The sequence below is a fragment of the Protopterus annectens genome, chromosome 6.part0, assembly GCF_019279795.1.
Source record: "Protopterus annectens isolate FY-2018-M chromosome 6.part0, PAN1.0, whole genome shotgun sequence".
In the NCBI taxonomy this organism is placed as follows: domain Eukaryota; kingdom Metazoa; phylum Chordata; order Ceratodontiformes; family Protopteridae; genus Protopterus; species Protopterus annectens.
In genome coordinates, this window is record NC_056737.1 from 973,989,893 (window position 1) to 974,016,072 (window position 26,180).

At 39.8% G+C, this 26,180-nt stretch overlaps 1 protein-coding gene across 6 annotated transcripts in view; it reads left to right on the forward strand.

Moving 5' to 3' along the window:
- The window catches only part of SYNE3 (spectrin repeat containing nuclear envelope family member 3), a 1,238,698-nt gene that overhangs the window by 298,037 nt on the left and 914,481 nt on the right, over positions 1–26,180 (forward strand). For all 6 annotated transcript variants that reach the window (XM_044074612.1, XM_044074615.1, XM_044074616.1 and 3 more), the window contains exon 2: positions 2,999–3,156. In XM_044074612.1, the coding sequence (XP_043930547.1) occupies positions 3,013–3,156 (144 nt within the window). In that variant the 5' untranslated portion in view covers positions 2,999–3,012. The remainder of the gene's footprint in view (positions 1–2,998; positions 3,157–26,180) is intronic.

The window sequence follows — 26,180 nt, forward strand, 5'->3', positions numbered from 1 at the left end:
CTTACCAAACTTAACGCTGTACCAGGAAGTCTTTGCTTGCAAGAGAGAGGTGAAGCACTGAAGGTAAAAGGAGGCCAATGCAAAAGTATGAAAAGTGAGGACAGAAAAGTGTAGTATGAATGGCATCCATTAGGAATTTATGTGGACAATAGAAATATGAGTAGAGGTATTGGAGAGCCAACATTCAAAGGATATGAAACTAAACAATTCAAGCAGCTTTACAGGTTTGCAAATTTTGGTAAGAGACTGCTTTAAAACAAATTTGTGGGTGGGAGTAAATAGGCAGTATCAAAAACATGCAGCAGTCGTTAGCGACAAAGTTGCATATTTACTACTTGTGCAGTAGCAATTTGAAGTCTTGGCTCTGTTAATGAGAGACTTAAGCATACCTCTCTACCTCTTAGTGGTCAGACTTATTCTGGTTGTGTATTCTGTGTACAATGATTAGAATAAATGAAGGTTGCTAAAAGCATATTGACCTAAGGTTGTTGCATGAGTTCCTGTAGTTTGTTTTCTGTTGGGTCTGTTTCATGAGGGAGTCAGTTTAATGTAGGCAGCTATGGGTAGCAGGATCCATCTGTTGGAAAAGGCATTTGCCTTCATTGTTTATGGGTATTTGATGTAACCAGAATAATTTTGGAGATGTGGAGGTCATGAAAAATGAGGATGAGTGTTTGAAGTATGTGTAGCTTCCTACTGCAGAAATGCAAAGTGTGTTTTGTTGTCTATGCTTGGGATGGTGTGTTATTGCACTGAAATTTGTAGCATCAGACTTTGTATTTTACGCTGTTCATAGCCATGTGCTACAATTTGAAAACATAATCTCAGGGTAATCTATATTTAATAAAGAATCAAAGTATCACTACCTTAGATCAGAATTTTATCAAGCTTCTTGAAAACTTGCTGGCATTATCAAAGGAACATAGGAATCTTTATGTTGTTCCCAAGTCTTAGGAGCATAACTGTCTGCCCATTCTAATAATTATGCTATGCTCAGTATTTTCACATGGTTCCTGACCAGTCCGTGATGTAGAAGGATAAAGCCCTGATTATGCACAGATGACCCGAGTTCAAGAAGCTGCTCAGCTGCCTATGGGAGATAAACTGGGAAGTTGGGGATGATCTGGGGATGCCAGCTTGGTTCTAGTTCTCCAATTACTGGGTGTTACCAGGTGTAGTTTCAGACAGCTGAGCCCTTGCTCTCATAATGCTTACCACTAGCAAAGTGGAGGGGAATTCAGCATGTGGAAGTATGCTTCCCATCAGAAGACAGCAATAGCAAGCTCACAGGAACTAATAAGGAGGAGTTCTCCCACAGAGGAGGTCAGAAAGCTTGTCAGCTTCCTATATAAGTATACATATTAATAACTCTCACTAGGGAGCAGAAAGGCTGAAAGGGACTTCAGGGTGGGAACAAATTGTTATAGGCTCTTGGTCATCCATGAAATGCCCAGCTACTATGTCTCCAGAATGAAAGGGCTGTGTGGGTACTGGAGTCATCAGACAAGCTCCTGGTGTGTGTGTGTGTGTGTGTGTGTGTGTGTGTGTGTGTGTGTGTGTGTGTGTGTGTGTGTGTGTGTGTGTGTGTGTGTGTGTGTGTATGTGTGTGTGTGTGTGTGTGTGTGTGTGTGTGTGTGTGTGTGTGTGTGTGTGTGTGTGTGTGTGTGTGTGTGTGTGTGTGCAAAACATCTATTTGCATTGTCATCCCTGCAAAGTCACAGTTTTGTGATGTTTAATGCAGTTACTGCTGTTAAAGAGAGACTTGCTGAATGCATATATTATTTAACATTAACTTACCAACAATAAAATTCTGAAAGGGTAATCTCATATAAAGTATTAAGATAATTCAAATCCTTGTGGTGTGTGTGTGTGTGTGTGTGTGTGTGTGTGTGTGTGTGTGTGTGTGTGTGTGTGTGTGTGTGTGTGTGTACTGTAATGATTCTGCATTATACATGGGTGAAAAACATTTCTTAATGAAACCCACTTTCTTATCCTTGAATCATGGAATAACATTACTGTACAGCAGTGTCAGTGGCACAACAGGTCGCACACTTGCCTAGATTAGTAGATAATTTATTTTAGAAAGAAACTCTCTGCTTTCAGTATGTACCATAGCTCCTTTGATCTCAAAATGAGGAACACTAGCCCTTATAATGTGGAACAAATGGGCAAAATGTGGAACACATACTAATGGCTTACTAACAACTTCAACTATGAAGGTCATAGGATGGTTACGAGATATTGAATTTTAGGGCAAATATAATATTATGCATTTATTAATTTATTTATTGTTCAAATTAACCTACAATACAGCCACATTAGTCCTTCAGTTATGTGAGACCTTTTGTCCTCAAGACCATTTCTGTTGACTCATGGTTTAGAGACTGCACCTCTAGTGTCTGTTGAGGGATCAGTACCGCAGCTCAATCATTCTCATCTTATTAACGTAAGAGCAGTACTATTTGTTTCTGTCAGCTGTGTTGCTTCTCCACTTTTGTTTTGTAAATTTATGCTCTGTTTTCTGCCTGCCAGACTATTTTGCATTTATACCTGCGTTGCTTTCTGTACTCATTAGCTAGCTTTGTGTCTGATTATGGTCCTTGGGACTCAGTTGTTGAATAAATAACAATGAAGAAATATGTAAATGTATGGTATCTCCAGAAAATATTATTTAAAAATATAGTATTATTCAATATCAATTAATGGAGCAATGGTGTTATTCACATATAACTACATATTTTTGTGTCTGCCTTCGTATTCTTGTTAAGACCTAATCCACACTGTCAGTAATATATCCTGGAGCACAGATTGAAAGATATCTCTGTCAGCTGCTTAAAGGCACCGTTAATTATAAAGCCTGTTATTCAGTAGAAGTACTGTCTCTCATGGAAAGCAGCTAGTTTCATTTTTAGAGAAATGCAAAATGTAGTACTGTTGTTGTAGCTATATAGGAAAGCTGTAATGCATTTTATTTTATTTTTAATTTTGTGTGCTGCAGTATCTCTGTGTACCATGACTCAGCAGCTTGAAGATGAGTTTGAAAGGAGTGTCCAAAATGCCCGACAATGGATGGAACAAATCCAGGCCAAACTGAAAGAGAATGACAATACACAAGGACCTCGAAGTGCACTGGAAAACAGACTGCGGGAGACAGAGGTGAGAAGACTGCATTTTTAAGAAAATGGCTAATTTATTTAACTTGCAAGGCATTTTTTTTAGAAATTAAAGTAATTAAGAAAAATGTTTTAAATATGTTTGCTATCATCTTTACCCTTGCAACACACATGTTACTTTAAAAGTAGTAATAAAAGTTAAATATATATAAAAAAGTTAAAATATGTTAACTTTTGAAATGAAAATTTTTGACATTGAAATCATTTATTGTCAGGAAGTGACATTGTATTGAACTTAAAAAGGATTGTATAGTGCCTCACGTATCTTAGTTCTGTAGTATGGTTCCTGGATATGACGCCTTCTGTGTGTCCTCTCTGTTTTCTATAGCTTTATTTGCTTGGTATTTCAGTTTGCTTCTGCATTTTAAAAACATGGTTTAGTAAACTGGATAGCCCCTCATTTGCCTGTAGATGTGTATTTAGTATGTATACAGGTACATATATGCATACAGTGATCATCTGGGGTACCATCCAAAATTATTTTTTGCCATTCTCCATTGCCTGCTGGGATAGGCTGTGGCTCCCCTGTGACCCTGAATATACTAAGTCAAGTGTTAAAGAATGAATCAACAAGGTTAAAGATGTAACATCGACACAGCTTCCCTGCACTTCACTTTGGGATGTGCGATTGCAGGTTTTTAGATCAAATTTTGAATATTGTGGCGTGCTCTGCTGTGGTATGCTGGACTGGGTGAGCCAGTTATCCACATGTTCTGTTTTTCCCTTTTTCTTCATTGTAGTACAAGTGTGGACTTGGTATATTTATGTTAGTGGGGTGGTGTGGAGGCCAAGCCTGTCATATGGGGGGGTGTCTGCAAGGGGTTTTGCCCCCCGTTTTGTTTTTCAGAATTGAATGCTCATAAAAGAATAACTTGTATTCTTGTGTCTCAATCTAATGTAGAGAAATTACGCCAACACTTAGGTCTCAAAATGTCACTAGTGTAACAGAAATATTTTGTTCACATCATTTAAGCCTGTTTGTTTGCTGTTCATTTTTGCACAAAACTGAGGTCCAGCGTGTCATTGTATTATTACTAGCCAGACAAAAAAAAGATTCATTTAAAGGAATGTTGTTATGTATACCCTGACTTTCACAGTTTCAAGATGAAATTCAGGAAGTGGATCTGGTTGTCACTACACTGCAGTTTCGGGAGATCCACTGACTGAGCAGAAGATGCTTGCATAGATTGAATGGAAGGGGAGAGGAGTCCATCCTTGTGTAAGAATGTGGAGGATGCCTCATTGTGCTTCAGAATGGGCACCCAAATAAATCATAAGAACTCTTAAACACAACTGCTGTACACATCATTACTGAAGGCAAGTGGGTTTTTGGTGTGTGGTGTAGCATACCTTAGTAGAGAGACTGCAGAGTGTGTGTGCATGCACACTGAATGGAAGAGAGTTCAGGACTTTTCACTAATGTGCCAAGTATGCTGTTCTGGAATTTACAGATTACTAGCCAATCAGTTCAGAGGACACTCTGAATGCTGTCATGCATTAGAGATTGATGTCAAGTCTAATTTCGGATAGACTTTTGGGGGGGGCGTAACACTCAACGATAGAATAATTTTGCTTGGAAGAGGCCATTAGTAAGCACCAGAATAGACACAGGTTAGACAGGGTAGTCTGATTTCTGATGTGCATAGTGAGGGAGCTCACAGTGCCTGTTTATCAGGGGAAAGGCAAATAGGGTAACAGATGACCAAAGTTGCTGATAGGCTAGCTGTATGAGGGGATGCTGACATCTCTGATTTTTGACAAGTTGTTTTGGGAGCATAGGATAAACTGAATGCTGAAATTAATATCCTGTAAGCAGCCTGAAAGTACATTTTATTTTCCGGTTTCAAAAGTAATCTGCAACAAACTCTTTACAATGCTAATTCTTTAGTCAATACTGTTTACACCCATTGTAAGAGACTGTGTTGGTATTTGTAAAATATATGTACGTATTCCTGCTGCGGTGATTACTGACTCCTTAACTAAACTATATTTAGTACCTTTAAAGTACTTCATAATCTTAATTAATTAATTTATTTATTTCTGTTTGTTGACCGAGCATGACTGACAGAGCCAAGAGTCCATGTTCAGAAGAGTCCCGGGGAGAAAACCTTCACAGTTATACAACATAGGTAGTAAAAATCAAATGTACATAGACATTCTTGAATACATGTGCAAAACATATACAAAATATATGGATACATAAGTCAAACACATTAGTAATGAAGGCTAAAATTAAAAAAACAGCAACAGCATATGCCAAAAGGTGAATATTAGGTTACGAATATAGATAATGTAATTGGTAAAGAAGGTAGAGTTAGAGAGGGAAAAACTAAGATGGCTAGGTACGAAATGGAGATAGGATGGATGGAGAAAAAATTGGGGTATAAGGGCAGGCCTACATGGAAGCCTGGTAGTTTTTTAGACTGTAGAGAAGTGTTTTGCTGTCATTTAAAGGTCTGCGAGAATGGAATTCCACAGTCTGGCTATATGAACGGTGTGTAGAGAGTCACCAAAGTAGTTGTTTGGTTTGACAGCTTATTATAGGTTTTGGGTGTGAGATCTCAGATTTCTGCTAGGAAACATTTTGTAAGTAGATTAGAAATGGGTGGGCATTTATGTCGGCAAAAATTTCTGCTATATCTGCACACATGTGTACATCCACTCAGTACTAGTCATAATAACTTAGGCTTCATGTAAATAGTTGACAGTGAAATAAAAGTTAAAGAACAAACACCTTACTCTACATGCCTAAAATGAAAATGACACTAAAAGGCTCCCACTTTCTGGAAGTGTTTAAGCTTCTTCCTAAACATTGCAGATATAATAAATAATGCACTGTATACACCTCCATGAGATGTGTAGAGCATAATTAGCTCAAATTGCAGCTTAGCTCTGCCCTGACAGTTAGACATATAATTATCCATCTAATACAGAAACACCTCCATGTTTGGAACATTTTAACACAAACATTCCTGTTACCTCATTGTAGCATTCCAAAACTCCTTACAAAGCTGTATCTTATAACCCTTAAGCTACTTAAAGCAGTAGATATAAAACCTAAGGCCCTATCCTTAGTACAAACACCCAATAAGGACCTAAACAATTCTTATTTAATATTATCAGCATTAAAATAAATGTACACAGTTTAAAGCCTGAATTAATCTCAAAGGTCCAGACATGGCCAGTGTTAAAGAATCATTATTAAATATCATTTTCTATCCCTCATGTTTCCTCCAAGACAATTGTTTTCTTTTTGTGATATCAGACTTGAATCTACAATAGGTTTGGGTTTTTTAGTTTTAACAAAACCTATGTTACCTCATTCAAGTTCATATTGTAAGACAACCAAACTCCATCAAAGATTATGCCTCAATCTGGATGCTAGCTGACCTGACACTTGATGGGTACACTAACCTATTGATTAGAGTGGTTTACACACATCTTGTGTTTAATCTTACATTATTGAAATAGATATTAAAATATATGTTTGTTGACAAGCATTTTCATTGTGGAAGGCTATAGCCTGAATTGGATGAGTCCAAATGAATCTCAATTAAGTAGCTGTATTAAAGTTATGAACTTAACTAATTTAGTGATGGAGGCTACTAGACAACATCCTTGGTCAAGTAATGACAAGATTGATGTATTGCTGACCACCAAACAACATCTCTGCCCCTGTACCTCAGTGCAATCCAGCAGTTTTACAGAACAGTGCTGGTCATTCAGAAACTCCAGCTGTCACCGCAGTATGTATTTGGAAGAATTGAGATTGTGCCGGACAAACCATACCACCATCAAATGAAAAAGAATTATTTTATTACCAAAATAAAGACTGTGATGTACAATGTTGGTTGTTTATATTATTTTATATGATACTAAAATTAACTTTTTAGTATAACTTGAAAGGAATGACTGCTAGCCCATTTGATTAAAAAAATTCTGAAGAAGCCCTATCCAGTTTCAAAGAGCAAAATACAATGATAAAAAAGAAGCTGATCCCCCCCCCCATCAAAGAATTGCACCTTACAGAATAAAAATGCCCATGCCTGTTACCTTTTATTAAAATACCCTGAAACAGCAAGACAAAGAGAAAAACTCTCAAAAAAGTTCCCTGCATTCAAAGACTTGCATCAGCATTTTTTGGAGTTAAGAAAGAAAAAAAAAACAGAGTTACTGTCAGTTCAGCAAAAATGATATATCTTAGAAGAAAACAGGTGGCATTAGCCTCAGACATTAAACTTTTTTTTTTTTTTGGAAATCAGTCAAAGAATTACGTGGACAACAACTACTCAAAACCATCTCATGGATTCATCTCTCCAACATGTACAAATGTTTATAAGTTTACTTTGCTAAAAGAGTTCATCAAGAGTGCCTCCAAGTAGCTGCCATTACTAATTATTTTCCTCCTAGGAATTCACAGCTGTTCTCTTTCTTTATTCATTTCCATTTCTCCACCACTCATCTAGCTTGCAAAACAGCAAATGTCTTTATATTTTACAAGAAAAAATATTTTCTGACTTCCCTCTAAGTTTTACAGAAAGCTTTGATACTACATTTAAATCATCTTAATATCATGTAAAGTAGTATAAACAACCATTGTTGGATGCCATAGGGTCTTCTATTGGGTCTATATTAGATACTCGAAGTTACTGAACTTCGAATACGATATGGTCGACACCATATCATCGAAGTTCAGTAACATCGAATACCTAATAAAAAAATTAAAACATGACAGGAAATACATCTACTTGTTGTAAGCATGTAAGCAGGGGGCCAAGCCCCCTGCACCCCCACACCCCCCATTACTTAAATATACCAACTCTGAGATCGCACTACAGTGCAGTAAAGGGAAATTTTCCCTTTCTGCACTGTAGTGCAATGTCGGAGTTGCTATATTTAAAGAGTGAGGGGTGTGGGGGGTGCAGGTGGAGGGAGGCTCGCCCCCCTGCTTACGACAGTTACTTTCTGTCCGTTTTTTTTTTTTTTTTTTTTAGTGTTCGAAATTATAAAACTTTGAATATACAAGTTTAATCTTGTGGTGTTTGAAGTTTTATATTTTCGATCACGTATTAGGAACCCCTTCTAGTGTCTATATTAGATACTCAAAGTTACTGAACTTCAAATACGATATGGTCGACACCATATCATCAAAGTTCAGTAACATCGAATACCTAATAAAAAAAATTAAAACATGACAGGAAATACAACTACTTGCTGTAAGCAGGGGGGGAAGGCCCCCTGCACCCCACACCCCCCCACTACTTAAATATACCAAGTCTGAGATCGCACTGCAGTGCAGTAAAGGGAAATACGACAGTTACTTTCTGTCCGTTGTTTTTTTTTTTGTGTTCAAAATTATAGAACTTTGAACATACACGTTTGGTCTTGTGGTGTTCGAAGTTTTATACTTTCGATCACGTAATAGGAACCCCTTCTATTTTGGTAATAAGATGAAAATAATTATTTTTTACTAGAGGGTGGCATGGTTGTTCTATATCATATCAAGTTTCAGTCAGAGCATTCCACTTTGGGCATCTAAAAATAGCAACCTTAATAACTGAACATGTTTTGTACAGTGATCTACTTGTAAGTGATATTTTCTGTAACTGATGGCTGATACAGTTTTATAGAAAGCAGTGCTAGTGTTATGCAGAGAACTGCTGATCTGTCATGCTCAAAGATAATGCTTTTAATGAAACGTTAATATGCTGCGCTATAACAAATCAGGGGGTAGCAATGCAACAGAAGTGGGAAATGTAATATATGAAGGGATTTGTACAAAAATGCAAATTAAACACACTCTTTCTACTTTAAGACTAATCTGAAAGAACACACTTTACCTATTTATATATTTATAGCTGCTTCAGAGACTCGGATGTTTTCTTACAGCATACCAAAGCAATTGCTTCAAAGAGATGTAGTCGTATTAAGTAGCTCTGTTGAATCGTAATACCACTTTATTTGTTTGCTTTGCGGCTTTTCTTGTATTTGCTGTCTAACCTTTTTAGTATTTAAAATAAAAAATAATGTAAATAATTGTAAAATCTACAATATACTGTGTTCTGCCTGTGTGTGCTATACTTTACACTCGCTGCCCATTCATGGGGGGGGGGGGGGGGTGGTGGAGTTAATGGTGACGGTAAGATATGATTAGGTAGAGAATGAAATGCAGAGATTTTGTTAGATAGGTTGTAGAAGAGGTCTGTGTTATTGATTGCAATGATGAAGGTGTTTTGATTAATGGGAGGATGAGAGAGTGAAAGTGGATTGAATGTTAGTGGATATGAGCTAAGATGCTGTAAGTATGTCTGAATAAGGGTGATGAGGGAGCTAAGAATGTTTAAAGAGATATGATTGTAGAGCATATGTGTGCTACGAATTTGTGAATATGGCTATATATAGGTATTGAGGGAGCTAGGTATGTTTATGGAGGTGTGGTTCTAAAGTGCATGCAGATATTAGGGTTTGTGGGGGGGCTGTAGCATGCTCTATATGTAGTGGGAAAGCTTCTTGTTTAAGAGTAGTGGTGTGTTGTGGAATTATGGGATGATGTAATTAAGTGAATCATGTTGGAGGATGAGGTTTGGGAGTGGGGAGACTTTCAGAGAATTGAATGGTTAGCTTTTTGGAGGAAGTGGTAAGGTGACTGTAAAGCTAACCAACACTGGGAGATGACTGAAAATGGTTGTGGGAGGCAGTGGAGCAGGTAGAAACCAGGGGAGGAATGGCAGACAATTAGTATGCAGTTGAGCACTGAGCTAGGCAGAGCTGCAAGCCGATGTAAGAGAAACCCCAACAAACAGTGTGTGCTGTATGAAGTTACACTTACCATATAGGTAAGCAAAGCTACACACTGCCTAGTTGTTATGTGCACTGAATATTTAAAACTAACACTGATATAGTAACGAGATAGGACTAAACACTGTAGAACCACACGCAGTACAGAATCACTACTATACTCGAGCGTTTTAAGATAAACATGTCACTGTGTACCAGGGACCAAAAATAATTTACAGCAGCCTATTGAAATATGTAGGCATTTTCTAAAAGGTATGGAGGGGGCCGCAGAGAACAGAGAAATGTAGAAGGCAGCTTGAGTATTAGCTGCAAACTCTGAGTGTGTTTTGGGATGGGTAGCAACCCTGAAAGGACGCCAAGTAACAGACCAACACAAATTATGCTGTCTAAACAAGTTATACTTTCCTTAAAAGTTGCTAGGAAAAAACTGAGTCCTTAACTTACAGGACATGTGCAATTAAAACTGGGAACTGATATTAACAGAAATCTTTTTAACTTAGCTAGGTTCTCTCTAGACATAATGCTTTGAATGTACAAGCATTTCATTTATGAAATGAAAAACAACAAAGCCAACCCTGAGTACATAACAGTACCAGCCACTGGCTGTGAAGAGAGTCATTTATCTCACTTTTTTTACCTGCAGTGAGATACATGGATAACCAGGGATCTCACAAGGTGACTGCATCAGGTTAGCTGCTTCAGAAAGGCAACTCCACACCCTGTCTTTCAACATTCTGTTCAATGCCTGTAAGCTGTTTATTTTCAGAGTAATGAATGCCAAAGCTGTGAACTCAGGCAGACATTTCATCATTGCCCTTTTTCATATTTTGACATTTCCTTTTTAGCATCTTCTATATGCTGTCAGTGAACTGTTGACTTCTGTCAGGACACCTCAAATGCATCTTTATTTAACTTTCTTGATGCTAGAAATTCTTTTTCCTTAAGGAAATGCTGGTAGGTCTCATAATTACAACTTTTTAGGCTAGTCTTTCTTTTGCCCACTCTTTGGGCGTTACGGTGCCAGTTATTCTTTTCCCAGTTCCCTCGTTAGGGCCGATTAGGGGCTTCTCCTGCTTTAAAGCTGTCTCAGTAGATGAACAGATAGCAATTTCAGCTGTGGTGCATAAAGCTGTTGGTTCTTTTCCCACACCAGGTAGTTTCATTCATTTTTCAGCACTGAGACTGCAATGCATTGTAAATGGGGGGGCAGGGGCTGCACTCCTGAATTTATATCCTTCAGATGAGATGTTAAACCAAGTCTCTCATCAGCTTGAGTTGATGACAGCTTAGGTGCATGTAAAAGACCCCATCACATTTATTGAAAAGTGTAAGGAACTTTCCCAGTGCCCAGGCCAAATTTCCCGTGGTCAGTATGAATAGCAACTTGGCTGGCTTGGAAATAGGTCATTAGTTTAAGTGAACTAACCCAGTCAACTAAGTGCAGATACATAAAATGAATAAAACGAATGCTGTATCTTCTGGCTATTTATTATTCATTTCCTAATTCCTGCTAGTATTATTGTGATTTGCATGTTAGTTGTAATCTTGCTCAAATGTAGTTGACAGAAAGGACAGTGCATGTGTACATAATCTAGTCCTGTCCTAAGACATAATGGCTATTTTTGTAGATATTCTAGTCCTATCCTAAGACCTAATGGCTATTTTTTTATGTTTGTATATGTTATCAGGAAAACAGAGCTAAGATGAGTATAGCAAATACAGTCTATCAGATATACCCAGGAGTACATAGTACAATTCAGCCTTTTTCACCCTAAATCATTTTATTGCTAAAGAAAAACAAATTCATAATGACAATTTCAAGCGTACAATACAAAACATCATCAAATCAACATATTCACAGTTTACACAATATATGTATATTTTGTATTATGATTATTAAATCATTTTCCTGTACATATTTTATTGTACATTAACAGATCAAATGTTTATAATAATTACTGCATGGATTCTTCTCATAATTAATCTTTGCCATCAGCTAATTCTAATTTTTTTCATGTTGTCGAGCTGACATTTGCCCCTTCCCTTCCTCAACTACTCACCTTCTCTTTGCTGTCTGTCTCCATGGACTTCATCCCATCTGTTTTTTAACTTCTACCACCCATTCTCCCCACTGTCTGCCTTAGCATTGTCATACCTTCTCCACCTGTACTGTGCTAACCCCTTCTTTCCAACTTTAAGCCATTTCTGTTTTCAGCCAGCCTACCACTGATAACACCCCGTTTCTTTCTTCCTTTCCCCATGACCCCCATATTCTGTCCACTTCAAAAAGGCATAACAACCATCCTTTGTTAACCTCTTTATTATAGGTACATAGGTAAGTAATAGGCTACTTGACTTGCAGGCCATTTTAAGTCTAGCCAATTTCCCTTTTTGTTTTTGAAATAACTCTTTCCATTTATTTATAGACTGACCTTTCCCATCCCATGTTTGATAGTTACAGGGCTGGTGCTAGCATTTTGGGGGCCCCAGCAAGGCTCAAGTTGGGGGCCCTACTCAAGAGAACATCAAGCGTAACCACATTGCCATTGCACCCCCTTCCCTGCCACGCTCATCCAGCACCATTTAACTACTAGTGTCACTACATTCAGATCATTAAGAATTGATGTGCCAAGCCATAGACTGGCATTTAGTACCAAAGTTACATTACGATAAACCCCTGTACTACAATATGGTAGCTACTCACAGGTACACACACTGACTGGCACTTAGTACCAATGTTGCATTAAGACATACCCCTGTACCACAGCAAGGTAGCAACTCAGGTGCACACACTGACTGGCATTTTGTACCAATGTTACATTATGACAAACCACTGTACCACAGCAAGGTAGCTACTCACAGGTGCGCACACACTGACTGGCATTTAGTGCCAATGTTACATTATGACAAACCCTGTACCACAGCAAGATAGCGACTCAGGCACACACACTGACTGGCATTTAGTACCAATGTTACATTCCAATAAACCCCTCTACCACAGCAAGGTAGCGACTCACAGGTGCACACGGCAAGGTAGCAACTCACAGGTGTACACACTGACTGGCATTTAGTACCAATGTGACATTATGAAACCCCTGTACCACAGCAAGGTTGCCACTCAGCTGCACATACACACACCAAATGGCATTTAATGCCAATGTTATATTATGGACAAATCCCCGTACCACAGCAAGGTAGCCACTCACAGATGCAGACACTGACTGCGTACTCAACTGCCTAGATTTTCAAAGAATGTCCAGATGTGACTCTTGTTTGGTCTGTTCCTCAATTTGGAGTTTTCTGGATTTTTTTGTGGTAAATCATTGATGACTGAATTCATTAAATGACAGGCATTTCAGTGTAACTTCATATACCCTTCAGAACATGCATGGTAAGACCTTTTATTCTAACATTTTCAGTTTATAAGAGCAATATTTAAAATTTGCCCAGATCTTTGGGGCTGGAACCCCATTATCTGTGGCTTTGTCCAGATTTTGTGCCATGAGATAGAGAGCTACAGCTGGCATTTAGTAGCAATTTTGTTGCATTATGACAAGCCTCTGTACCGCATCAAGGTAGCCATTCTCAAAGAGGTACACAAAGACAGACACACTGACTCCCCACAAAGATACCCACACTGACTGGCATTTAGTAGCAATGTTGTTACATTACGACACGCTTCTGTACTTCATCAAGGTAGCCAGTCCCACAGAGGTACAAAAAGACACAGACAGACTGACACACACACAGACTGGCACGCACACACAGACTGACACACAGACACCCACACAGACTGAGACAAAGACAGACTCCCACACAAAGACAAAGACTCCCGCACAGAGACTCCCACACAGACACACACAAAGACACAGACTCCCTCACATAGGACAGAAACACACTAAAACAGAGACTCTTGCACACAGGACAGACACCTACACATGATAAAGACTACACTACAGCAAGACTGAACATTAACACCCACACAGACACAGGACAGAGGCACCCACCCCCACAAGTACAGAGACAAGACCAGGACAAATCTACTAAAATAAACCCACACAAGATTAAGTCAGCACTACCACAAAACAGAACAGACACCACTCTCAAACACAAGACCATGACAGCAATATAGCAAGACTTAAACAAGCAGCATTAGATAAACTGACATCACTCAAGGTAATTACTGACATGCAGAACAGTCACACTGCAGATGTACACAACACAGCTGTGGGACACAGAAAAGACTACAGACAACATACAAGGGAAAGCCATGGGGATTACAGAGCCTGAGGCAGAATCAAACCCAAATAAACCCAAAAGAAAGCCATGGGGATTACGGAGCTTGAGGCAGACAGACTCAAACCCAAATAAACACACAAAAGGGACATGAGGATTACTGAGCCTGAGACAGACTCAAACCCATGCACAAGAGAGTAATGGGGATTAGTAAGTATGACACAGGCAGACTCAAACCCAGAGAGAAAAAGGTGAAGACCAGAGCATCATTCATCTTCCATATGCATTTACCTCTTCAGCTTCTGACTGCTGCCACTTGTCTGTTCTATCTGCGCTTCTGTCCTAGCCTCCCGATGAGTCCTGCCACTTCCAGCTGTCCTACCATCCTGACGAGTCCTGCCACTACCCTGCCGCTCCACACGAGTCCTGTGCTCCGGACGAGTCCTGCCGCTCCCGAGGAGTCCTGCCGCTCCTAGCTGCCTTTGCCTAACATCCTGCTAGTTCCATCCTCATGGTCCTACCTGTTGGAGGTACGCAAACAAAAAGTGAATACGCAGCATACAAGCCACACTAAGGTACTACCTGAAATTACTGCCTAACAGCATTATAAAAGATTACTGGAAAGGAAATATGAGCACATACCTAACCTACAGTTTTACTGGGATCTTATGAATTTTCTTCCGGACAATGTCTTCAGTGAGGCTGCCATGTGATACACTTTGTCCCACTTCATGCTCAGTTGAGAGCACAGGTAAGCCTAAAAGTCTCTCCTGACTCATTGACAAACACAGGTATGTCTTTATGAGTTTCAGCTTAGAAAAGCTGCATTCTGCAGTAGCAACTGTAACGGGTGCAGTCAAATAAATGCACAGTAAAACATAAGTATTTATATATATGTCTTGCAAGTGACTGCGAATAAAGAAATTTAAGACAGTCACTGATGATGATTCATTATCAATCATTCGAGAAAGGCTTTTAAGTTCGCGTCCAAGGTCAGAGTCATCAATATCACAGTGGCCACTTATCCTGTCAGTCAGTTGTTCTTTCAGAGCCTTGCAGTGTTGCAGTAGTGTGTCTTCTGCAACATCATTTAAGGCTTTAATCTTCTTCTTCTTCTTTCGGCTGTTCCTGTTAGGGGTCACCACAGCGGATCATCTGTTTCCATTTCTTTCTGTCCTCTGCATCTTGCTCTGTCACACCAACCGCCTGCATGTCCTTTCTCACCACATCCATAAACCTTATCTTAGGCCTTCCTCTTTTCCTCTTACCTGGCAGCTCCATCCTTAGCATCCTTTTCCCAATATACCCAGCATCCCTCCTCAGCACATGTCCAAACCAAGGCAATCTCGCCTCTCTTGCTTTGTCTCCAAACTGTCCAACCTGAGCTGACTCTAATATACTGATTCCTAATCCTGTCCATTCTAGTCGTACCCAGTGCAAATCTTAGCATCTTTAACTCTGTCACATCCAGCTTTGACTCCTGCCTTTTTGTCAATGCCACCGTCTCCAACCCATATAACATACCTGGTCTCACTACCCTCTTGTAGACCTTCCCTTTCACTCTTACTGGTACCTGTCTGTCACAAATCACTCCTGACACTCTTCTCCACTCATTCCACCTTGCCTGTACTGTCTTCTTCACCTCTCTTCCACACTCACCATTACTCTGAACGATTGATCCCAAGTACTTAAACTCATCCACCTTTACCAACTCTACTCCCTGCATCTTCACCATTCCTCTACCCTCCCTCTCATTTACACACATATATTCTGTCTTAGCTCTGCTGACCTTCATTCCTCTCCTCTCTAGAGCATATCTCCACCTCTCCAGGGTCTCCTCAACCTGGTCCCTACTCTCACTACAGATCACAATGTCATCTGCAAACATCATAGTCCACGGGACCTCCTTTCTGATCTCATCTGTCAACCTGTCCATCACCACTGCAAATAAGAAAGGGTGCAGAGCTGATCCTTGATGTACTCCCACCTCCACCTTAAATGTATCTGTTACTCCCACTGCAGTCCTCACCACTGTCACACTACCCTCGTACATATCCTGTACCACTCTTAGATACTTCTCTGCCACTCCCGACTTCCTCATACAATACCACAACTCCTCTCTAGGCACCCTGTCATATGCTTTCTCTAAGTCCACAAAGACACAATGCAACTCCTTCTGACCTTCTCTGTATTTTTCCAACAACACTCTCAGAGCAAACATTGCATCTGTAGTGCTCTTTCCTGGCATGAAACCATACTGCTGATTACTAATCATCACCTCCCTTCTTAACCTAGCTTCCACTACTCTTTCCCATAACTTCAAGTTGTGACTGATCAATTGTATACCTCTGTAGTTGCTGTAGCACTGCACATCACCCTTATTCTTAAAGATAGGTACCAAAACACTTTTTCTCCACTCCTCAGGCATCCTCTGACTTTCCAAAATTGGCTTTAATATTTGATAAAAATCCAAAGGCCTTATCAAACTCTGAAAGCTGCTGAAACCGGTCAGTAAACAATTGGATTGTTGTGTCCAGCAGCACATTGAAGACCTCTACACATAATTTTACCGCTGGATCCTGTGCAGTATCATCTTCTCCTTCATAGTCAAAGAACCGTTTTACTTTCCTCTGTCTCTTTTCTGGAAATGTGGTGCCAACATTCTGTTCTTCCGCTATCTTGGAGGCTTCGCCCGTGGCATGTTGAAATCCCGTTTCTCTGTAATTCTTTAGCAGGTCCATAGTGGATGCTGGCAGGGATGCAGGGAGTAGAGTTGGTAAAGGTGGATGAGTTTAAGTACTTGGGATCAATAGTTCAGAGCACTTTGACACATGTCGAAATATCAACAGATGGACCCTGCAGAACTTTGCTTGCATGATTTACCTCTATCAGCACATCATACCAAACCACTAAACATACAATGAACTGGTATGACATAAGTTCTGAGCACAGTCCTCTTGCTTGTTGATATGTTGCAGCTTAATTTGTACATATTGCTTGCCGTATCTCCTGTAATCCCTCAATGACTCCCTTCAGCTTAAATCTTACTCCCTTGACAGAGTCTATCCTGCATTCCCAGCGAGTCTCCGACAGTGGCTTCACAGTGACATTTGTGTGCCGTTTTAAGATCTGCCATTGGCTTATTGATGCTGAACAGAGTACGTGAATGTTCTGCAGACATCCAAAGAATGACACTGCCTGTACTGATGAATGTGCTCCATCACTAACTATAAGATTTAAATTATGGCAGGCACACATCACATAAAAAGCCCTTGAATTCATCCGTTTTATCCGGGCCTGCACTCCAGCTCGTTTCCCTTTTATGTTTCTGCCATTGTTGTATCCTTGTCCTAGACAGTCAATGTCCAGTTTATGATTTTGAAAAGTCTGAAGAAGAGCTTCTGTAAGCCCTGCCCCAGTTGTGTCATTCACAAGCACAAATCCCAGAAAATGTTCCTCAACTGTGGCTGCAGTCTGTGAAATATTCACATACCGAACTACTACAGTGATTTGTTCTTGATTGCTGATGTCTGGCGTGCAATCAAGAATCACAGAAAAGTACCTAGCGTCCTTCACCTTCCCTACAATGATCCTTAAAATGGCATTTGCAATCAGCTGGATAACTTCATTCTGTATGTCCTTCCCAAGATAGTGATCCATTACCTCTTTATTCCGAATATGATGCAAATGTTCAGCCATGACAGAGTCAAACTGCAACAAAAGTTGCACTTGACCTAACAAATTGCCATTGCCATTGGTGTCCTGGGCATCAGTTGTACCACGGAATACCATGTTCCATTCTGCCAAGTACTGGACAACAGCAATAATGCATTCTAACACACCACGCCAGTGAGTTATCTACTTTTCAATCACCGCTTGTCTCTTATCATCCATAGTCTGCCTACTCTTTATTCTGCTTCCACTTCATCATGCATGCCTTATGCTCTGGTGCTCGGTCATGGCTGTGTAAAGCTTTGGACATCTCTCTCCATGCTTTGTAACCACCTGACCTGAGAAGATGGTTAGAATATCGAAACAATTTGCATGCAAAGCAAAACATTGCGTCCTTTGAGGCCGAATATGTCAGCCAAGTGCGTTCTGCTCTCTCGCCATTAGGCAACACATGGAAATAGTTCTCAGATGTAAATCTTCTTTTCTGCTCATTGACTGGGAACTGTGGTAACACCACTTGCACAGGTCCATGCTGAATGACAGCTACCCTAAACTCATCTCTAATCAAGTCTGGCCAAGTCCCTAGATCCTCTAAAGATGTACCTGACACTCCCTGCAAGTCATAGGCCACATCTGTTACTACGGAAGTATGGGCTCCTTCTGTATCAAAGTCTGGTGATCCAGGCAACACCTCTACAGGTGAATCTGAATTTGCTACCGTACTTTCACCCATGGTAATGGCCGTAGGTCCACAGGAGGTGGTGTAGCCACAAGAGAGTGGTCACTTTCTAGTGAAAGGATGCTGGCCTCACAGTGGTCAGACTGTAATACAGAACCATTGTGTTGTCCTGAAGGCAGACCTTTTCCTGAATCTCCTCTCTCCGATGAGTCACAGAAAAATTTCATAATAGAACCCTGTCTCTTTGCATCCTCATTCCTCTGCTGCTGAAGCTTTCTTTTTGCTGCTCTTGACACATATGTACGCTTCATCTCTAACTGGGAATGGAAGTAAAGCAGAATTACTACACATGCAGACAGAGTCCTTTTGTCATACTGTTATTAAAAATGCTTAATGACTTGCATTGACATCAGTCACTATTGCACTGCAGGCAGAAAGACTGAAGAATGACTAACCAGTAGGCACAAACAAGTAATGAGAGGCCCAGGTTACAGTTTCATGTTAAATATCTAACACTAGAGGTGAACTTCAGCTTTTTCTACACAATTCTTCCCCTGTCATCCCCCTAAACATGTGAAGAGGCCACAGATGATGCAAAAGATCAATATTACAAGCTCTCAGACTAAAGTCTGAAAGAACTAATGACTAGGAGAGGCACAAGTTTGAAGGGGAACACACCAGACTGAGGCAAGACAAATGTTACGGTAAAATACAGACTACACATGCCCACTACCTCTCAATCTCTTAGCAAACTTGAACAAACCAAAATCATTGGTTGAACAAAAAAGTAAAATCATGGATTTGCTAGAAAACCTCATTTGTGAGGGATGTAGAAGTGGCATACAGATTGGGAGACATTCCCACAACCCCTCTTAGCACAGGATCCGTGTACAAAAGCATAAATCCAGGGAATGTACCATGCATTACGTGGAGGGTATGAAACAAGAAGTCCATTTCTATTAGTAGTCTCAGCCCTCCGCATTGTGCTATGTAATCATTTTGAGAGAGAGAACAGGCCAAAAACTAAAAACATCTGGACACAATTCTTGCAGGCCCCATCAACCTCCTAAACTGTCAACATAATTCAGACAGCCAAAAAACCTGGATAGAAGAGCAGTCTTTGCAGTGGTATGCAATAAAAAACAAGAAATGTCCGTGGTATCCCCGAAGTCTCAAAACAACCCACTAAAGTGTAGTGGGTACAAAAACAAAACAGTGTAAGAAACTTCTCTGTGTGGAAGATTTTCAGTCCGTATAATTCTAGTTAATCACTGTATATTAATCAGATCAGACAACAGTAGTAGAAGTAGCAAACTTAAACTCATCTTAAGTCAAAACAAAACAAAAAATAATAATAGAAAATATATAATTGTACAGCATTACTAAGTATTCGAAAGTAATCCAACTAAGGCAGGCAGTCTGTTTCCAGTCGAAAATCCTTTACATTAGCGTTGTTAAATAAAATCAAGAATTCAATACACAGGAGGTTCAGGTTCAAAAGTTTACTAGTGTACACCAGGAGGCAAAAAACATACAAGTACAGAATTTTGTCTAACATGAAACAGGAAGTGTATAGATTTTATAGTCTTTACATTCAAGTTGTGCCCACCTTACTGACGTGATATGTCACAGGGCATCTACATCACTTTAGCTTACAGTCCTCTATTCATAAAAACTGCTGATGCTGTATATTTAAAAAAAGTTTTTCCTCTGGTAACAATACGGCCTTGCTTACCACCTGGTCAGACATAATGTCTTTCTGTAAAGTTACTTCTTCAAGGTTTCACATCAGTTCGAATACAATAGCAGATTCAATCTTCTAATACACATCTTTGTTCACTGTAACACTTTCCAACCAGCTGCATGCTATCTTAGTAACACATATACAAGGCCAAATCATCCCAGCAGGAAAGAGCAGAAGATTTCATTATTTCACATATTTAATTTCCTGACCCAGCAAATAATCATTTGTGAAAAGCATAAACATTAAAACTTGCTAAGCTAGCAACTGCCAGGGTCAGAGGTCAATTTGCTACAAGCCACACTGCAGTTTCAAAACTACTTGCATTTACACATGAATTTATCCTTTCTGTTATATGATTAATAGAATAAAATGCATTACATACTACTTTGTTTTTAAACTAGCATTTCACATACATTCAAATACATATTTTTCTAACATTTTCCCTCCTATTAATACTTTTTATTCTATTTTGAAGTATGCATAATGTCATTTCGTCTCCTAACCTCTTCCACTAAGGATTTTCAGCTAGGTAAGTCATTTGATCTATACTTCAGAAAAAGTTTTGTCTGAAATCAGCTTCTCAATCTCAATATCTTGGAACAAAGTTTCAGTAACAGATACATCAATAAAATCTTTGATTAATCTTTTCATGCAGGGAATTCCACAACAAACACATGCTCCTATTAGGAGTATACCCACACAAATGGCAATCAGAATATTCATTAGGATGGAACCCCACCCCCCAAATAGATTCTGGAAAAAGTTCGTCAGTGGGTTTGGGCCTGGTTCAGTCATGGCTGATATTTGCTGAATTACCTCTAGGTGATTGTTAATTTCATGCCTATTGTCTGGTATATACGCACAGCATTCTTCTTTGATAAGCGGGCATGTACCACCTCTCGCCGCTAGGGTGAAGTCAAGAGCCATTCGATTTTGTAGCACAACAGTTCTCATTGCATTCAGTTTATCAGTCACCAGTTCTAGGGCAGAGAAAGTTGCATTACTCATTACTTCGAGAAGTTTCGACAGCTTCCTCAGCTCCCAGATCGATTTGACTGCTCCATATGCTGGGAATATTCCTGCCCAAGATATAACACTGTCACTCAAGTCCATATGAGTCAATTTACTTTTATCTTTTACGTTATTATGATCTTTCCAGCCAGCTTCGATCCGTCCTACTGGATTTACAGGTTTTTCGACTGGACCTTCAGGTTTCCGAACTGCTTCTCTCACGTTTCGTATCTTACCCAAAGGTAATTCTGCAGTATGTCTTATTGCCGGAACCAGATAACCCAAAAAACAACTGCAGGACCAATTCTCAGGTAGCCATTTATATGCTTTTTTCCCACAAATAAAATAACAATTTTCTACTTTAGTACTAATGCGCATTAACCCTGCATGAAACATTTTCTGGTCTATAACTGACAGTTGTTTAAATAAAACAGGATTCTTGCGAATCTCATTCATGGTTGTTTTCACTGAGTTCAAATACGAGTCATAATTAGTATTGCAAAAAGTATTGCCATTACTGGTCTTAATATAACACCGATAATATATTGTTATGTTACAATTGCTCCAGCCCACCTGGAGAGTATCATTTTTGTAAAAACATACAATTCCCTTTTGTGTAACAGGTAAAAATAAAGCTATTTTGTCCTGTGATCTCACAGTTCCTGTATCAAATAGTAAATTCTCCCAAGTCTCATTTATCCCCAAAGGGACAGCGGACATTATCAATCCTCCATATGCTGTTAGTATAGCTGTACAAACCCAGCAATTTGAAATGTTCATAGTCTCTGCATATACACGCTTCAAGGCTAGGTATGTGTTAAAATTTGGATGCCAGTCTATAGATGTTTCGTCACGCCTTCCCACTTTCACTTGTGTGGTTGAGTAGGAAAAACCACAACAAGAGGAAAACTGTCACAATTATAGTCAATAAATGTATACTCAGCAAAATGATTATGCAACATCTCTGAGGTTGGTGTACATTTCTATTCGCTTTGTTTTGGCCATCTTGCCCTTGTTGTATATCAGTCACAAAGTTTTTATCAAGTTGAAAGTTCTTTACCGGTTTGCAGTGTGTCAAATGGACCCAGGACATCCTCTCAGCCACTCTGACTGCAATAGGCATTGCCAACAGTACCTGGTACAGTCCTTCCCACTTTGCACTCGCCCAATTCTTTCTCTTCGTCACTTTCAGTCACACCCACGTTCCGGGGGCCAAAACTGCTTCTGGTCTGGTCTGTTCCTTATCTGAAAAAGAGTTAAACTGCAAAACAGATTTATTTGTTAACAGTTTCCTCATATAACTAGCTAATGAACTGTCAGCCTCTTGCTCTGCAGGCATGAGAGCTTTCCACTGAGGCACATAATATGCTCTCCCAAAAATCATTTCAAAGGGAGTCAAACCCTTCACATTTGGAACCGTTCTCATACTCAGCAGTACTAAAGGCAGACAGTGTATCCAATTCTTTTGGGTCTCCTCGACTAACTTCCTAAGTTTACTCTTAAGGGTACCATTGTACCTTTCCACCAGTCCTGCTGACTGTGGGTGGTAGGCACAATGTTTTTTCAAGGAGATACCAAAAAATCTCCCAAGTTGCTGGATTGTCTGGTTTACAAAATGTGTGCCGTTGTCACTATAAATCCTTTCCGGAATGCCAAATCTAGGGATTACTTCTTTTATCAGGGCTTTCGCCACTGTTGCTGCATCCGGATTTTTGGTTGGAAAAGCTTCTACCCATTTAGAAAACATATCTACAATGACTAAACAATATTTCTTCCCTTCACACTTATTCAATTCTATGAAATCTATACAAATAGTATGGAACGGATACGGTGGTATAGGAAAACTTCCTTGCTTAGGTGTAAATGCCCCTTGTGCATGATGCTTGTTACAAGTATGACAAGCTGCACAAAATTTTTTTGTATAATTTGTGAATCCATATGCTTGGAACAAAGCTGCATATCTAAATAAATTAGATGGCAATATCATTTTTTTCTCTTTGGAAATATACAGTCCATTTTCAAGAATTGCGCCTTGTTTTTCCCATTTTTGTTTTTCTGCTTTTGTAGTAAGCGTCTGCATTGTTTTCAACATGTCTAAATCTAAAATCTCAGAGGGTTTTAATTCCTCATTCAAAAGTAAAGTTTCTGAGTCTGAGGCTGCTTGTTTTGCAGCTGCATCAGCTCTTGCATTTCCTTTCGAAATCTTATCCTGCAGTTTTATATGAGCTACACATTTACAAATAGCTACTTTGGTAGGTAACTGAATAGATTCTAATAATTCCAAAATAAATTGCGCATGATTAATTGGTTTCCCACTAGATGTTATCATTCCTCTATTCTTCCATTGTTGCGCAAATACATGTACTGTAGAGAAAGCATACTGACTATCAGTATATATGTTTACACATTTGTCTTTTGCTAAAGTACATGCTCGTGTTAAAGCTATCAATTCTGCTGCTTGTGCAGACAAGTTATGTGGTAAGGACTGGGCTTCAAAAATCTCAGCGTCTGTAACTACTGCATACCCCAATAGATTCTTTCCTGTAGGGCCCCTTCTGCATGAGCCGTCCACGTAATATGTCACCTTGGCATTATCCAAGGGCATGTCTGTAAGATCTTGTCTAGGCAAGGCTAATTGCTCGATTTCCTGCAGGCAGCTGTGCGGTGTGCCATCCGCAGGAGTTGGGAGTAATGTTGATGGATTTAATGTCGTACATCGTTCAATTGTCATATGAGGTTGGCTCAGCAGTATAGTCATACATGAAAGATGTCTAGCAGGAGAGAGATACGCTACTTTTTCTTGCAGTAGAATTATTGCGACTGCATGAGGCACTCTCAATGTGAGAGGGTGGAACAACACCACTGAGGCCGAAGCCTGTACTGCCATTGCAGCTGCAACTACCGCTTGTACACAGTGAGGCAAAGATCGTGCCACTAGGTCTAACTGTGATGAATAGTAGGCTATGGGGCGTTGCTTATCCCCATGTTGTTGCGTCAGTACTGACGTCATATATCCTTGCTTGCAATCTACGGTCTGAAAGAACCGTTTGTGATAATTTGGGAGTCCTAAAATTAATGAAGAAGCTATCAACTGCTTCAATCTGCAGAAAGCCGTTTCTGCTTCGGGTGTCCATTGTAAAATATCTTGTGCTGCCATTGGTGTCTTATATATCAAGTCAGTCAGTGGAGCAGATTCCAAAGCATAATTTGGTATCCAACTCCGACAAAAATTAGTTGTCCCCAAGAAGGACATCATTTCCTTCTTGGTTACTGGTTTGGGCGCTTGCAAAATCGCTGTTTTTCTTTCTTCGTCTAATATTCTACTTTCATTGGATATCACATATCCTAGGTATCTAACTTGTTTTTTCCAAAGTTGTAACTTATTTTTGTTTACTTTGTGTCCTTGTGCTGCTAAGAATTTCAATAGCGCTACAGTATCCTCCCTGCATTGCTGCTGGGTGGGGGCTGCTAGCAAGATGTCATCTACGTAAAGTAGAATTTGACTACCTCCCGGTGGGGTAAACCCGGCCAGGTTGCTAGCCATTTCTTGTGCAAATATTGTTGGGCTTTCACAATATCCCTGTGGTAGTCGAGTATAGGTATACCTTTTACCCTGAAATGTAAATGCAAACCAATATTGACTATCAGGATGTATAGGTATTGAAAAGAAAGCATTACTGATATCTACTACAGAGAAATATTTTTGTTGTGGTTTTAAATCGTTTAACAAAGTATGTGGGTCTGGCACCGTGGGTGCTCTGGGTATCACTGCATTATTCACAGCTTGTAAATCTTGAACCATCCGCCATTCCCCGTTTGCTTTTTTAACAGGAAATAGGGGTGTGTTACATGGTGAATCAGGAGATTCTACCAGTACTCCTTCTTTGAGTAATGCTGCTATTATAGGCTTGATTCCTATTTCTGCATCTTTTCTCAAAGGGTATTGTCTTTTCTGCGGTCTAAATGCTGATTTTGGTGTAATTACAACTGGTCCTGCTGTTCGAATAAGTCCTACATCTGACTTACCTGTTGACCAAAGAGCCGTTGGTATCTCACATAAGGCTTTCTCTTCTTCTTCTAATAAAAATGCTAATCAGCTGTCCTCACTAGATTGCAAGTGTACAGCTGGATGTGTCTGTGTCAACCAATTCAACTTTTGTTTCTGTATCCCTTGTTCTGACAATTCTAAGTCAGTCTGTTTTTCCCATCTTGTTACCTTCTCTCCTAAGTCTGCCCATTTTACGCTTTTATTCTTTGTCAAACTGACATGTGGTAATCGATTTGATCTATATAATGCAAGGAATTCTTGAGGTAATGAACAGCTGACTACACTGTTCCCCTCAGTATCCCAATACAAAGTATGTAATACTAGTCTAGTTGCACGATTTCTGAACAATTCTTGCTCATACTCTCTATCAGGTCCTGGCGTAGTACAGTAGTATAGAGTACAGTGTAACAAATGTTGTCGATCAGTGTCAAGGGAGGGGGCTTTACTGATGGCTACGTTCATCAGTTCCTCAGTTACCGCCCCTGGACCAGTCGTAACTAGGTCCTGGCTGTACCAGTAAAACGTTTCACCCTCCGATCGCACCACAAAAGTATCCATTTGTCTCTGCGCCTCCATACCCTGCACAGTTGGAACTACTGCTATGCCAAATATCTGCATAAGGTCCCTGCCCATTAGGTTCACTGGACACTTTGCAGAAACAACGATTTTACTTCTTTGGATCATACCTGAAACAGGGTCAGTTATTGCTATATCATGGGAAAGTGGTTCCCTGTATAGCTGTCCATTTGCAGCTTTCACTAGTATATAATCAGGTGATTCAGAATGTTCTGGTAACTTGGAGGGATGTATCAGGGTCCG